At 44.9% G+C, this 16,291-nt stretch overlaps 1 protein-coding gene across 1 annotated transcript; it reads left to right on the forward strand.

Moving 5' to 3' along the window:
• The first annotated feature begins 7,669 nt into the window (after nucleotides 1-7,669).
• On the forward strand, nucleotides 7,670-15,295 carry lyplal1 (lysophospholipase like 1). Its single transcript, XM_057045215.1, has 5 exons — nucleotides 7,670-7,804; nucleotides 8,674-8,773; nucleotides 8,916-9,085; nucleotides 12,173-12,288; nucleotides 12,371-15,295. Exons 1-5 carry the CDS (start codon nucleotides 7,720-7,722, stop codon nucleotides 12,608-12,610), a joined length of 711 nt encoding a protein of 236 aa, XP_056901195.1. The 5' UTR covers nucleotides 7,670-7,719; the 3' UTR covers nucleotides 12,611-15,295.
• Nucleotides 15,296-16,291: the final 996 nt, after the last annotated feature.

Below are 16,291 nucleotides of genomic sequence, written 5' to 3' on the forward strand. Positions count from 1 at the left end.
GGTGGGAGTTTTGGGGGAGTATATAGGCTGGAATGAGAACTCCACCAACTTCTCCATCTAATTCACATATTCACAAGTCAGAGAGGGAAAAGGATCAAATGTGTGACATCGTCAAGGCCTGTGGAAAATTATTGGTGTGGGTATCAGATCGACCTTCTGGAAGCAATAGAATGTGAAACCATTTTAATTTCTGCTCTCCCTTTTTCTCCTCTGCATGTATGTGTGTGTGTGTGTGTGTGTGTGTGTGTGTGTGTGTGTGTGTGTGTGTGTGTGTGTGTCTAAGCTCTGATGAGAGAGCAGTTCTCTCTCTTTCTCACCAGCGGCTCCGCCAGGGTCCCTGAGTAACTGCTCTAACATCTGGGGCTGCAACATGTCAGGATGTTTTACTGTGTCACATGACAGGCTGGGATTTTCCTAGAGATTCTAGAGATTGTGGAAATGAAATCAAGCTGTGGGGGGCAGGTTTTTTTTATATATATAAAAAGCCATTTTCAAAGAATGGCTGCTATTAAAATGTGTTTTACAGGATAATGTTCGTGAATGAACTTGCTATATAGAATCAATGGGCTGTAAATGTAATGAGGGCTTACATTTAAGTGCTCTGCAGCTACTTTCAACAATCCTCATCATCATTTCTCTTCTTTATTTTAGGAGCAGCTGCTTTGGTGGGTTGCCACCGTTCTCTGTGTGTGCTGTCTAACAAGCTCAGACATCCTTATTATTAGCACCGATGTCTTCTTATGGATAAGGACAGCCACAGAATTCCCATTAATCATCAGAATATTGCTAATTCAATGAAGGAGCTATATTCTGATGATTAATGGGAATTCTGTGGTTGTCCGTATCCATAAGAAGACATCGGTGCTAATAATGATAATAACTAATACTAAATAAACATTGACTCCCTGATGAACCATGTCCTACTGATTAACTTCACTAGTGGTGCTCTGAGGACAGACCACTGAAACCACAAATTACATTTTTATTGGTTGTGCCGACTCTGACCTGTCAGACGGGACAACACGAGCTACCATAGTCAAGATGGAGTCTTTGCCTCCAGGGACCAAACCTGTCCAACACGTCCTCATCACCTTGGCACCAGCGTGTCCACTGAAGGCTGCACATTAAAGGCACCACACATGCATTGCGCAGGTCCACGTTATGCATTTTAGAGCAGTTTGAGCCCCACGTGGAACAAAAATCAACAGGTAACTGAAAACAAGACAACGACACTGATGTGGACAGAGCACACTGTCCTCCTTCTTCAGCTTGGTAACTAAATCAGTTCACAGTTGAAATATTTTCACTTTTTCCATCTTTTAGCCTCTTTGATGAGCACTGGGCAGGGAGCGCTGTTGCTGTCAGCCTCTTCTGCCCCCCCTCCACACACACACACACACACACACACACACACACACACACACTTCTGTGTGTTATTTGGGGCCATGTGAGCAGCAGAGGATCAAATAATTCCCAACTCTTCACTGTGGAATGGAGCTTTTTACTGAATGGAGCATTGTCTCCCAGCTCCAGCTCTGGCCTTGATTAGGAGCCAAGGAGCCCAAATGTCCCTGTCCATCAGCTTGACTGGATGAGGTGGGAATAAACTCAGTGGCCTAGCAGAGGGGGCAAAGAGAGAAGTAGGGGGTTCAGGGGACCTAAAGGCTGTGGAGGTTAGTCCTGGTGTATATGACAGACAGGCAACGAATAAGTGAAATCCAAGAACACAAAGTCACGTCTGACCTCATGCAGCACCTTAACTGGCCAAATGTGGCAGAAACTTTTATCATTTACAGACTAATGTGAAAGTTGAGCCTGTTATTCTCCTCAATCACAAAACAAACATGAGAAAAATCTAAGATAAAAATCTAATCTGCATTCTTCCATTTCAGCCAAGCTTTCCCATAACTTCAGAAAACACATCTGAAGGCCAACAAAGTTTCCCTTCTGTCTCTGAGCATGTAATATATAGATATATACGTGTGTGTGTGTTTGTGTGTGTGTGTGTGTGTATATATATATACAGAGAGAGAGAGAGAGAGAGAGAGAGAGAGAGAGAGAGAGAGAGAGCAGAGGACTTCACACATATGTCAGTCTTCTTTATACCCTGTTAGCGAGTACTCATTAATTACAACATTCTACATTCCTGCCATTCAGAGACAAACAGAGAGAAAGACGAGAGAAGAGAAGAGACAGTGAGCGGAATAGAGAGAGGGACAGACAGTGAGAGGGACAGACAGAAAAGGAGAGAGAAAGGGACAGACAGAGGCAGAGAGAGGGATAGGCAAAGACAGAGAGAGGGACAGACAGAGGGACAGAGACAGAGAGTTACACACAGAGAGACAGACAAGACAGAGAGAGAGACAGAGACAGAGACAGAGAGAGAGACAGAGAGAGAGCTGCTGGTCCCCATGCATGGTCCATATTAACAGAGCCTGCTAGCATTCTGACAAAAGACACACACCAGCCGCAGTAGACAAACACACACCCACACACGGAGTCCTGGTGTGTATCACAACACTTGGACGCTCTCGGTCACCTGATTAAAACCAACGCTCAATGTTTTTCCTTCGCATCAGAATTGTGCTATAGTCGCAGATGTTCCTCAGTGTTAAGAAGGAGGTTGCACTAATAAACATGCCACAATTAGCAGTTGCATTAATGAGGGTCACTAACACCAATTAGACACCTGCTCCCAATCCAAGGACAGCTGGCCCCAGGATCTCAGGGCTCCAGAGCTCTTCCAAAGCTTTTGAAGGTGGAATTTGTTGGAATTTGGTGGAAACCTCCCAAAGAAACACTTTTAACCATTTCATGAGATTTTCTTTTTACTTCCATTGTTATCCAACGTCTTTTATCTTTCATCTGGTCGTCAGCGTGGTCGACCCCCCACCTTACAGCAACAGATGACCTACCACTGCTGCTATTTTAATAGATTTGGATTTGAGAGCAGCCTTAGAAGCTGATGGTCCCATGGAGCAGGGCACTTGGCTGGCTCGGCTCCTGCCTGTGTGGTCACTAGAAACACACATTTGTCTTCCACCTTAAACATTACCTGCGGTGAGCTCCAGAGCTCGGTTATGGTGAAGGGGATTCCTACATCAAACATCTGGTTTCCAGCAGCCCACTACTGCAGCGATAATAGGTAGCAGGTATGAGGGTGGACAGATGAGATGAGGAATTCAAAGCAGAGGAATCTGCAGATTGTTTAAATAAGCATAAGTTCTTGACCTGCTCTGACACACAGGGAGGAAAATGTGCATACACTGCAGAGAAAGGAATGTATTTAATGACAAAGAGAATGAATAAGTAAGAACTGATGGGAAGTTCAGATGCTGGCCATAGTCGACACATTTCCACCAAAATGAAACAATCCATTTTCTTATTATAGACATCTTGTTTGAGGTCTTATTTTGCAAGTGATGAGATCGTTTCGTGGTTCAGCAGCCAACAGTACGTTAACAGTGTGTTCTGATAATGTAAAAACATCGGATTTCTGTTTTTAATTATTCAGTTTTCCCATGAAAGACCGAGGATGTTAGACTTGCTGTTAGATTAGTTGTCACCAAAATCTGCTGAGGGCTTTTTAGATGAATGCAGATGTTTTCAGCACTTTCTCTCTTCCCCTCACTTTATTCTCCTCCACAACCCATCAAATATCAGTAGAGGTCCTTTATGCTGCCTTCATGGTCACAGCCATGGTTTTACAGTTTGTGTTGTATTCATGGGATGATGATAAAGAACATTTCTCTACAAATTAAAGGACAAATGAGGCCAACGTGATGCCATCGAGAGGAATATTTAGGGTGCAGCACAATGGCTTTGGTTTTATTGGATCTTCTCAAGACTCCTATTTCATTTGGGATTGATAATGAATAAATCTGGAGGACGACGGCAGCTTTTTCTAAAGCCTAACACATGAGGGAGGCATGTGGAGAGTGAATAATACTGTTCATGCACAGGTTCCCGTGGGGTTCTGTACATTCACTGGTGGAATGAGGCCTCAGAGCAAACGCGCTGCCTCTGTTGGATTCATACTTTTATAGCGGTGGCAGGTGGTGGACAGCAAAGTGTGGTGGTGAAAGAAAACAACTTTGAAAATTCCAAAAGGTGGCAGTAGGTTCCCTCATGCCCACATGCTTCCACCATAGACACAAGCAGACCAAGAAAAGCTTTTGCCCCAACTGCCACAACATGTCTGAACAGTCACCAATCATTCACCAATCATCCACCAATCATCCACCAATCACTCACCAATCATTCACCAATCATCCACCAATCACTCACCAATCATTCACCAATCCACCAATCACTCACCAATCATTCACCAATCATTCACCAACCAATCACCAATCATTCACCATACACTGTAGTGATTATATCCATCTGTTTCCCCCTGGACTTGGTGGAATGGTCTGTGTGGTTTTTCACTCCTGGCTGTAAAGCAAATTTCCCCTCGGTGATCCTAATAATACCCATCATAAAGTGAGGAGGGGGCTGCCAGGATGGTTCTGGGGCAAACACAACACTAGCTGCGGTGCGGCTGCTGGAAAGGCAAACACTAGCTAGAATGTCCGCAGATTAGCTGCAGCGCTCCTGGTACAGCCGTCACACGCTGGAAGTGTGTCTGGTGGAAACTGGGGGTCACGCTCTTCCCCGCTCAAGAACATTCCAACACTGGAATAACTAAGTCAGACATGCTTGAAAAGGGACCAGACTCCTCAAAGAGGAGAGCAAGGACTCAGTTGGGAGGCTCCAGAGCCGCATTCTGCTCCAGGCTTTGTTGTCTTTAGATCGTACATCATACGTACATGGCCGGCCGGCTGGCTGGCTGGCTGGCTGGCTGGCTGGCTGACTGACTGACTGACTGACTGACTGACTGACTGACTGACTGACTGACTGACTGACTGACTGACTGACTGACTGACTGACTGAACAGCCACATGATCCAGACTCATCAAGACAGCTTTCCTGCAGATATTGGACTCTTGGCTGCATGAACGAACACTTGGGAAACCAAAATGTTCAGCTGACTTTCATCACGAGGATTTCCAACAGCTTTATCATGTAAATGATAAAATGTAAAAGAATAAAAGGCCTCCCAAGTAGAGGACAAAGACAACTCAGAAATATTAGCCGGCCTAAATGTTCGGAATGAAGTTTCGTCATTTTCAAGCACCACTTCATGAATCAAGTCCGTCAGGAACCTTCATGGTCTTTATTGTTTATCTGTGATAAAACATCCAACATGATCGTCAGACTGTGTCTAAGGGCCTCATCACACAACCAGATCACCTGAAGAGCATGTAAAAGACTAAACCTGTAGGTGTCACTGCTCCCATCAGACTCTGTCATCTATCCTGTTCAGCTGACAGATGTTGTGACTTTAGCTTCATCCTGAGGCTGCAGGGCTTCTCCTGACTGAGCTCATCCTCTACATCCACACAGCTTTTCTGTGTTTCAGCTATTGTTATTATTCAGCATGTTGTGGCTTGATAAATGGTGACACTCATTTTTGTCACTGCCCAGTTTGGATTCAACAGGTTTATAAACTAGCTTGTTATGCTCATGAAAACAGAAAGAAGCTTCAGCAACAAGAGGTGGATCCTGCTTCAGAAGCACTGCAGCAGGATCCACCTTCCTCTATCATAAAGCTGGATGACTGGTGACCAGCAGGGACGTTTGTGTGATGCACATGTGATAACGGGAGTCACAGCGCTTTGATTGCCCTCCTGTATGAGATGATCTGCAGTGTTTTGACTGTATTCTCTAAATATCCCGCGCTGCTGTATCTGTATCTGTGGAACCGTGACATACGCGGTCCTCATTTCCTCAGTTATGGGCCTGAGTGTGTCTAGATGTTAAAGAAAATCCTCTGAATATGGTAAAAGTGCCAGAAAGATTCGCTGGCCTCGAGACCGCGTTCCTACAGATCCAACATTCTGTCGCCACGCTACATTTACCAGTGATGAAAGATTGTAGAAAAGAGGAAGAGTGCTTGAAGGAGCGGGGGGTAAAAGTAAATGCCACAGGCCGCTGAGCATAAAATTTGACCTCAACACTGTTGTCACTATCTGTCAATTATCTGCTGTTTAAAAAGTTCAGCCTGAGTACTTTAGTTTATTATTCCAGAAAAGAGCCCTTTCATGTTTGTTGATTTATGTCATTCTCCACTGTGAAGCTGCAGGAGGGCGGCTTTGATGTCCAGCCAGAAAAAGCAGTCCGCCCAGACTGCAGCGGAGGCAGGATAATGAAGTCAGCGGTGATCCGCTGAAGACAGGTACTGCTGATCCAACAGCAGAAAGGAAAACAGATGACAAACACTGCAGGATGAATAACTCTCGTTAAAAGAGCAATGCGATTCCTGCACTCAAGACCTGGAAGGACGAAATGCATGCAGAAAGTTCTTGGAAGATTTACGAGGAATTTCTGACCCTGCATGTTGGTTTCACTCAAACCTGACCAAAGTTCTGAGAGTCTGATTGGACCAACTTGCTGGTTAAACTGGAATCTTCAGTGATTTTAGAGGAGGGAGTGTCCACAGAGCACTTACAGCAGCCATAGCTCAGCACTTACAGGTTTGTGTCTCCATCTGAGCTGGGAGGTGTCAGATAAAAACATCATTATTTACTGGAGCTTCATGATGAGTATAAGGAGAAAAGCTGTTGGATTAAACTTCTGCTACGTCAACTGTAAAATATGAAACAGCTCCCAAGAACACCCTGGTGGTGTGTGTGTGTGGGGGGGGGGGGAGTATGTTGGCATCTCAGTATCACTCATTAAATCATGAATGAACTTACTGATGATGAGGAGGGTCCAGCTTCACTTGGCAGCTGTCATTAGTCCTTTAGGAGAATAAATACAACCCAAATAATCGATTCCGTCAAAAGGTCATGACCCATCTAACGTCAGTGGTGAAGTATTAGCTGCGGTGCTATGCTAATTTCTACATGTAATTATAAAAGATTTGCTCCAGGCCTTGTATAAACACTCTTCCTCCCACATCAGCGTCATTAGTGCAAGTTCAGGGAAGGGACACTAATTGTGTGGTCCTGTGAGAGCAAGCCCAAGGAAAATCACCAGAACCCAAGTTGAAAAAAGAGAAGGCTTTAACAAGATAAGCTTCTTAAACAAATTTTAACTGATAATTTGGCTGCAAACATTCCATGACACCATCACACATTACAGCACTGGAAAACAGGCACGATTATCTGATTAATACTAAGAATAGTGAGCACAGTCACATAAAATGAATGGGGTAAGAGGGTAAAAATGTCATAAGGGCACATTGTGAAACTTTTTACCCTGTTCAACTTAATTCAGCTTTATTTATTCAGCGTCTGTTACACTGCAGACCATTTATAGGTACTTTAGAGGAACCCAGATCCTGACCACCAAACCAACAACCATGGAAGGAAAACCTCCTTTTAACAGGGGAGTTTAGGGCCAAATTCTATGAACAGTCAGTAACAAATTTGTTGTTGTTTTTTTTGTGTTTTTTTTTATATCCCTAAATGTCGGTGTTCATTGATACATATTTTTATTAAAAACTCACAACAGTGTAGTTTAATGTTTTTTTATTACTCTTTTCTAATGGTGCAAGAAACTATATTTTGTGTTAACAAACGTCACGTTTTCTAAATCTATTTCACGTCGAGAACGATGACGCTACAAACGAGAGTCTCGTCTGTGGAGTTCTCGCGATATTTGTAGGCTGTCATGGCCGCTGTGAGGAGGTTGCAGCTTTGTGCGGTCAGTCCTGCTGGGACACACTCGGCCTCGGTGATCTTCCTGCACGGCTCAGGTTCTGCAGCAAATTCCTTCATTATCGTGTCATCATCAGATTTGAAAAGCCGAAGCCTCTAGTTAGTGAGACTAGTGAGTTAGTGAGACTAGTTTCTCCTGAGCTCTTTGCGGGTTTATTAGCACGGAGCTGCAAGTTGTGGGAATTTAAAAACACGGTCAAATAAACCACATCTTTACTCACTTTAAGAGAACAAAATACGCCATTATTCTCTCTAGGAGCGCACATTTCTTCACACACACGGCATCCTTTAAAAGTGCTGTTTAAAATGAAACGCTTTGTTTAAGCCATCTTTTACCCATCAATGACTTCTGATCTCAGAAAAGTTGTTTTTTAAACTGAATAACGGAATAATCTCAAAAATGCAATAACAATGACGAATATCAATCATGGTGATCTTAATAATAATAATGCTTATTCCCATCTTAGCTTGGGTTGTTTCATTTTATTTCTAGGTACTAACATTGGTACCTCCATATTATAGCAGCAAATCTAATAAAAGAAAACCAGTTTATTACACACAAGCACGGTTATAAAGTGACTTTGGCCCTGTTTCAGGCCATCATTTGACATCAGGTTGGTTTTACAGTAGTGGAATAACAGCTGGTAATAGTGTCACTGCCTCAGTTAGGAATAAAGGACATCTACAAAGATTAACGGTTCAAAATACATTTAAGACAACAAAAGTGTGAAATTGCTGTACATTAGTGAAGAGTGAGCTGAGTGTCTGCTGTCTATTATGGTCTATATTTTAGGTGATATTGGAGGTGAGCTGAGAGTCCGACTTGCTTCTGTTCATTTAGTTGAACCCTACGACTCCTCCTTGACGCAGTGGCGTTTCTGATCTCTTTTATTTATTTCCTGTCCAGGAGATACAGGACAGGGACTGAGGTCCTGGGTTCGAGACATCCTGACCCCTGACCTGGCCTTCAGCCACATCAGAGTAATTTACCCCACAGCTCCAGTAAGGTTTGTGGTCTAAATTGTCCACTTCTCTAAAATGTAAGCTTTTTCTGGAGGGGGGGCAGGTCTCACAGGCTGACATGCTGATTTGGGAGGAATGATGGAGTGCTGCTGTTCTACCATGCTGTAACATGTTGTTTTGGATCAGGCCGTACACACCGATGAGAGGGGCTCTGTCCACCGTCTGGTTTGACCGCTACAAGATCTCAAGGGACTGTCCAGAACACCTGGAGTCAATCGACACGATGTGCAGCAGCTTAGGGGCTGTTATTCAGGAGGAGGTCAAGGCTGGCATCCCCACACACAGGATCATCATTGGTAGGGACTCACTTTAAACTCCTCACTGCTCCAACAAAAAGAAAGAAAGGTGTGAGGTCGTTCGCCCGACTGTGGGGACGTCCTGTCCTCAAGTGTCTCACAGTAAAATAAAAGGGTCAGTCTCTTTCTCTCATTGAATGCATCCCCGTCCACATGTGTTGCGGACATAACGGCTGCAACTCCTTGTTTCAGTGGTGTTGACCAGGACGGGTCTGCTCAGACAGCCACACACCTTCTCAGCTCCTGTTACTAAATATAGACCCGCTTCATTCAGAACCACAGTGGAGTGAGTGTCCAGGACACGTTGTGTCCATACTGCAGCAGGGACACGTTGCTCTTAGTGGGACTTTCTGTTTGCTTTTTAAAGAAGGGACAAACTTTGTAAAATTCCAAGGTTTGGTATTCAGGTAGTCTTGCAGCACATTTAAGGTCATTGGCCATCGTGCCCCCTGTCCTGCAGGTGTGGTCACATCTGGCTGAGTTAGTGCACGTCTGTGAGCAGCAGCCTGATGGACCAGCCATCGGTCTGTCTCTGGTCTTCATGGAGGTCACAGGCTGGGTTGTTCTGGAATGTGAGCTTTTCCTTTATTTCTCATCACTAATTCCTCTCCTGATTGTGAAGCTGATGATTAAACTTAGATCTTCAGATTCATGGGTTATCAGTTCAGAACTTTGGTTTTTCTTCTTGGCTCTTTTGATTTGGTGTTTCTCTGCCAAGGAAAACTCTTCCAAAGTGTCGGTTTGTGTCGAAGGACCTTCTCAGCAAATTACAAATATATCTTGATACATTAAAGAGCCAATAATTTAAATCCACATTAGGCTTTGAAAATTCTGTTTCTCACTCCACACTGATGACGGCATTTGATGCTACTGCGTTTGACGGCATAAAGAATCATAATTCAAGCTCCTTTATTGCTTGCTGTCAGGCTGCTAAAGATTCTGAACCCATCAAAGAGGGATTTTTATTTCGTTTTAGTTGTGCTCTAGCTCCTGATGAGAGGCTACACAAAGAGCCAGACTGGCGTCCGAGTGTGTTTTATTTGTTCAGTTGGTCTCATCTCACATCGGCTCAGACAAGTGGTCGATCCTCTTCTTGGAAGTTCAATCCAAAGTCTTTTGGAATTCCAGCTAATTGTGGGATTCAATCAATCAATCTTTATTTATAGAGCATCTGTTACAATCAAAATTGTATTTTGGCACTTTCCAGAATCCCAGGGCCTGACCCCAAACAAGCAACAGTGGCAGGAAAAACTCCCCTTTAACAGGAAGAAACCTTGAGCAGGACCAGGCTCATGTAGGGGGACCCTCCTGCTGATGGGGGGGGTAGTAGAGGGAGAGGAGAAGGGGGGAGGAGGACAGGTAGAGGAGAGGAGAGGTAGAACATACAGAAATCCACACAGAAACATATTATATTCTTGTTTTTCTTTTGGCCTTGGAGAGAGTTCAAACTGGTCAAACAATGAATATACAGTAAATAGTATATTTATCAGAGGGAAACGGTCCTGCTGTGTGGAGCCAGACCAGGTCCTGCTGAAATTAGGAAAGTGACAACAGAAAATTCCATAGATAAAACATGATGGAAATAGTGGAATACAGTACTCAAAATAATGGCTAAAGACAAATCAGTCCAATGAATCTCGCCATGTGCTTCTGCATTTATTGCCAGAAAAGTTGCTTCAGCAGAAGAGTTGCATTGCTAGTACCGGTATATATGATGGGAGGAGGAAAAGCTCTCTGAAAGTCTCCGAGCGTTGAATCAAACCACCACAACACATGGAAACACTGTGTTTTGTCACCAGTGAATGGTTGTGAGTTTTACTGGGTAGGACTACCGTAGGTCTCCTCCACAGAAAGTGAGTGAAAAAACACATGCTCGGTGGAAACTGCAGAAATGTGACCTCATTAAATCATAACATTTTGTCGTTGGCTATAAATACTCAGCAGAGTCACTCTGGACTGCTATTTATGCAGAATGTACTCCACTGACTCACACACTGATTGACAAGTTCAACGGCGTTCCATGGAAAGTTTCTCAGGAATTGTCTTCATGCACGGCGAACCTGCTCATCATTCCAGGGAGTTAGAGGAGAGATTATCACCTTCTAGACGAGATGGTGGTTCCATAGGAAAGGAGCTGGGTAAACACAGGCTCTGTCAGCTCTCCTGCTTGTTCAGACATGAGGCTGTTTGCTGCTACATCAGGGTGTCGCTACCACCCTGATGTAGCAGCTTTGTCTGCATGCTGACCTTCATGCTGACCAGGACTGACATGTGGCCTGGGTGGCAGTGGTGAGAAGACTCTGGAGGACGTAGACATAGAACACGTTCAAACACCATCATTTTCACATCCACATCGCGTACGTGAGGTTCTTTGTGCGTTCTATCGCAGCGATGCAAGTGAGTTTCTTACCCTCTCATTGCTGACATCTCTAAATGGTGGCGGCTGCTTCTTCATTTCGACTGACTTGATTTCTAGGACATTTTCTTCTGCACTGGTGTGCATAAAAGCACACTCAACTCAAAAACTCCAACTAGTTTGTTGAGTGTGTAAATGTGCGTTCAGGTTCAGGCTGTTTCAGGGGACTAGCAGGGGTCGTATCTCCTCACTGCCGGTGGAAGGAGGCTGCTCAGCATCCTGCTAGTAAGGCTAGTAAGGAGGGAGGGGTGATGAGGGTCCCTGATGATTCTAGTGGTCCTGCCTTGGTCATAGGTCTCTGGCAAAATAGGGATGTTTTGCAGCTTCCAAACCAGGAAGTGAGTGCCTAAACTTTAACAGCCCATGGATTTGTTGGCCAGACCAGCGAGCAGACCTCCCCAATGAGCCGGGGGTTCTTGGTGGGCTTCCTGGCGGTTTTTACTGCAACAAATCGTGACTATGTCGCGTGCTGATTTCCCAGATATAGAAGACAGCACAAGAGTCAGGGCCGTGGGAGAGGTCTGGAGCAATAAGAGCTGCTTGATCCCATAAATAAAGGCTAATGTGGATTTTTGACACGGAAAATAAGCTTCTCTTACGTGTGTAGTTTTGATTTCTGCATTTTATTATAACAGTTTTGTCCTGTCTTCATTTGTGACGCCTAATCACAGGGGGGTTCTCCATGGGTGGAGCCATGGCCCTCCACCTGGCGTGTCGCTACCACCCTGATGTAGCTGGAGTTTTTGCACTTTCAAGCTTTCTAAACAAGGACTCAGCGGCGTTTCAGGTAACCAACTACAACGTGTGTGTCCAATCTGCCTCAGAGGTTTTACCACTGTGCTGTGTGTGTGTGTGTGTGTGTTTTCAAGGCCACTGAAGACAGGTTCCACAGAGGCCTCCCACTCCCTGAGCTGTTCCAGTGCCACGGCTCCACTGATGAGTTGGTGCTTCCTGCGTGGGGGGAGGAGACGTCAGCGCTGCTGAGGAAGGCTGGCATGAGCACCCTTTTCTACTCTTTCCCAGGACTGTCACACCAGCTGTCCCCCCCAGAGATGGAGATGCTGAGGAGCTGGATTCTTCAGAAGCTTCCTCCTGCGGGCCCATCCTGACTCGGTCCTGTCATTTCCCCTTCCTGTCGGTCAAAAACGGGTTAAAAATAGGTTCACATCAGCCAGATATTCACTATTATCTATCAGTTTAGTCGCCATAGTTACAGCTAGCTTACATTGATCAGGGTTATTCACAATTGAAAGTGAGCCTCACATATTCTCAAATTTTGCTGAGTGGATGGGAGAAAGAATGTCAGAGAGCACAACTCAACGTTAACCCGCAGCAGGACTGACCTCCGATGCTGGAACTCCTCCTCCAGCATCCGGACCTGCAGCAGGAGGACCTGGTTCTCCATCACCTTTTCTAGCAGGCGGCGCATCCTGTTGTTGTGGCACTTTGTCAATCTGACCCAAGCCCTCAGACTGTTGTATCTCGACTGAGTGATGAGTTCCGTCCTTTTAGCGACACACATCTCAAAGTTCAGGCGATCCAGCTCATTCTGCAGCTCCTCCTTCTCCTGCTGTAATTCCAGTTCACGCTTCATGGTCTGCCACTCGGCTTTAGTCTGGGTTTGCTTTTCAGGTCTCTTCTCGGGTTTTGTTATATCCACAAGTTTTTTGAACATTGTCATCTGGAACTGGGCCAACGTCCTGTTTAACTGGTGCAGCAGGTTGTTGGACCTTTGAAGGTACTGGAGCTCCTCAGGTGTAAAAAGGTGGACTTCTTCTTGAACCAACCAGAAGGTGGGCAGCAGTGAACTCACCCAGCTGTTGTCAGTAGGGACGCTCCTTTGTTGTTTCTGCTGAAGGATGTGATCGAGTGCCTGCAGCTCATCGTTCATCTGCCTGTAGGTCCTCCTGAGCAGTCGGTTGTGTTGTAGAAGAGTGCTGAGGTTTTCTTGGTCCTGATTCTCCAACATCTTCTCAATTCATTCACCTACACAAACAGAGCCAATTCCTAATAGATAATAAGAATATCGAGGTAGTAATAATATTCATATGAAGCCCAAACATCAAAGCTGCTTTAGCTCTTGTCTGAACTAACTTTGATCTTCAGTCTCAAAGGTCAGATGAAAGGTTTCGCCATGATGTGGCAGGAAAGGCTCAAAGAAGCTGCAAGAGAAACAACATCCATAAAATAATAAAGGACGCATCTAAAATATGATCTTGACACTCAAGTGATTTTTTCAAGATAGATGTTTGTATTACACATTTAAAGAGGCACTGTAGCAGAATCCAAAGTCTTTTTTATCTTCATCTTCAGTGGAGACAACATTAATGGATTGTTTCCATCCACTGGAACCAGTTAGGCTCCAGTGTCTTCATTTTCCTTCTGGTTATGGTCTCACTGCTGCTGCACATCGAGTGTGACGTCCTCTTCTCAGATCCTCTCTGGTTCCACCAGGTTGGCTGGAGACGGTTGGACGGGCATTTTCAGGCCTCTCAGGACTCCTGAGTGTTCTTGGCTGAGTTTAGGCTGGTTGTCTTGTTGGAAGGTGGACCTTGAGCCCAGTCTGAGGTCCTGGGAGGTCTTTAACCAGGTTTTAATCCAGGATCTCAGTGCCAGACCTGCTTCCTGTGCTGTGTGGCTTTGTTGTCTCTGTACACTTAAGTTTAAAAGTCCGAGTGTTGCAGTTTTATTTATTTTGTGTCCGTGGATCATGTTTCCAAAGAATCCTTGTGGAGAAGAGCTGCACAGTAAACACACTGACAGAGGATCAGATGTAATAGAATTTCAGCTGGGGATCATATCATGATCTGAAGCCCAGCTCTCCTCCTCTTTGCTCTCACAGGGTTGTTGCTTAAGCTTGGCCATTTGAGGCCTGCTGAGATCAGTTCACTCCTCTTTCAGTCACTCCCTGATTCGCTTTAGACGTTTAGAGATGAATCAGGGGGAAACCTCGAAGATGTGTGGAAGCTCAAATGTTGGCTGTGAATCATTCTAACCTTCCTGCCTCCACCAGAGCCTCACTAGGCTTCAGCTTCAGTTGATTATGGAAGTCCAGACCTCAGGCTAAACTAAAGTATCCCCTCCTGCACTTTGCTCTCCTTTCAGACTCACACGGTTGAATCTGTGGCTGATGTCGAATCAGGACTTCAATGTAACCATTTGGATATCTTTAGAGAGAGCATTAAATAACTATCAGCTAACAGAAATTCCCTTGATAGAGAAAGTGTGTGAGTGGTGGGAAAATACATTTCCTACATTTTTTCCATGGAAATGTGAAAGAAAATAATGTGGATTGATCCAGAAAGGTGGGGCCCACTTCATTCCTCTGTAGGCTGCTCAGTGGCACATAAAGCTTTCCAGGTCTAAAATTACAAGGATCCTCCAAATAGCTTCCACATTGTCCAGCTCATATAGGAAAGGCCTGCTATAAAGAATAACTTCAACTGGAATCGAACAACCCTTCACCTCACTGTTTGAAAGCCAAACATCAGACTGAAGAGGGCAGGTCTATCTCAGATGGCTTCTCCTTTGAACAGTCAAATCTCAAGGTCTCGTGTGAAAACACCTTTACTGTAGTCATTCTAGCATCAGTCACATCTATAGGCCCTAAAGAAGCAGCACCAGGAGGTTCAAGGACTCAACCGTCCTTAAACATTTCATGGTAATGCTCTCTGCTCGACCCTGTAGATGGGCTCAGATTTCACGCATCTCCTTAGTTTTATAACCCGGTTTGAGCTGCTCTGCAATTCCTCCACTGTGGGATCAAATAAAGATGATCTTTATCCTTCCTGTCAGAGGCTGTTGTAAATAACACCAAACACCAAAAACACTCTTGTGTGTCCACTTCATATTGAGATTAAAGCACGTGCAGAATTCCAGAGGCACTATTAACTAAAGAGCCAAAGAGTTTGGTCCTCTTTTGAATCTCTAAATCTAAACTGCTTTAAAGATGAATGAAGTGGTCGAGTTTACACACATACGCACATAGAAACCATCTAAACCCTCTTCACGTCTTCAAGGGTATTCTGAAAAAATGTGACGTATCAGGTCTGTGTGTGTGTGTGTGTGTGTTGTACGGTAGTAAAGCCACATGTTCGTCATCTGTGGGAAATGACTGTGTCTGTTAGTCTGTAGGAGGCAGCAGAAATAGTGTGTGACATTCACACACCAATGGCCAGATGTTGGCCACTGCAGCCCATTTAGGCGTCTGATGTTGGTCTGATGTTGGTCTGCGGCTCCCACGTGATGCAGGGTTATTCCAGAATGCTCCCGGGGTGATTCTGAAGCTGTCTGACCTCAGAGGGGCTCTGTGGCGTCGGCTCCAGGCAGGCGGAGGAACCCACTTGTCCCACTCACCCTGTCATTTTCCTTGTCTCATCGTATGATTGTCAGAAACGGACGTCATCGTGCACGGAGGAGCACTGCTGCTCCTACTCCAGCTCCTACCAGAATGGAAGCAGGATGTGTCCATGAGCGAGTTTTCTGGTTTTCTCCTCAAACCCAGCGAGTTTGTCAGTCAGGTGAGTGGGTGTTGGGAACGTCTTCACCGAAATAGAACCCGCAGTCAAACCAGTCTGAGGTGCTTTGGTTCCAGTGGTGGTGCGCTGTGAGTGTCCATGCAGAGGAGACGATAGCATCACCATGACATCCCCTCCTTCACTAATAATATAAAGTCAAGTCTATGGAAACGGATCTCCTCTTAATTCTGGTGACACAATCGTCATGAAGACCTGTTTTCAAGGTTTCCGGCCAAATATGATCAATCAGAATCTGTATGAGATGATCTCAGT

Source organism: Takifugu flavidus, chromosome 10 (assembly GCF_003711565.1).
Source record: "Takifugu flavidus isolate HTHZ2018 chromosome 10, ASM371156v2, whole genome shotgun sequence".
In the NCBI taxonomy this organism is placed as follows: domain Eukaryota; kingdom Metazoa; phylum Chordata; class Actinopteri; order Tetraodontiformes; family Tetraodontidae; genus Takifugu; species Takifugu flavidus.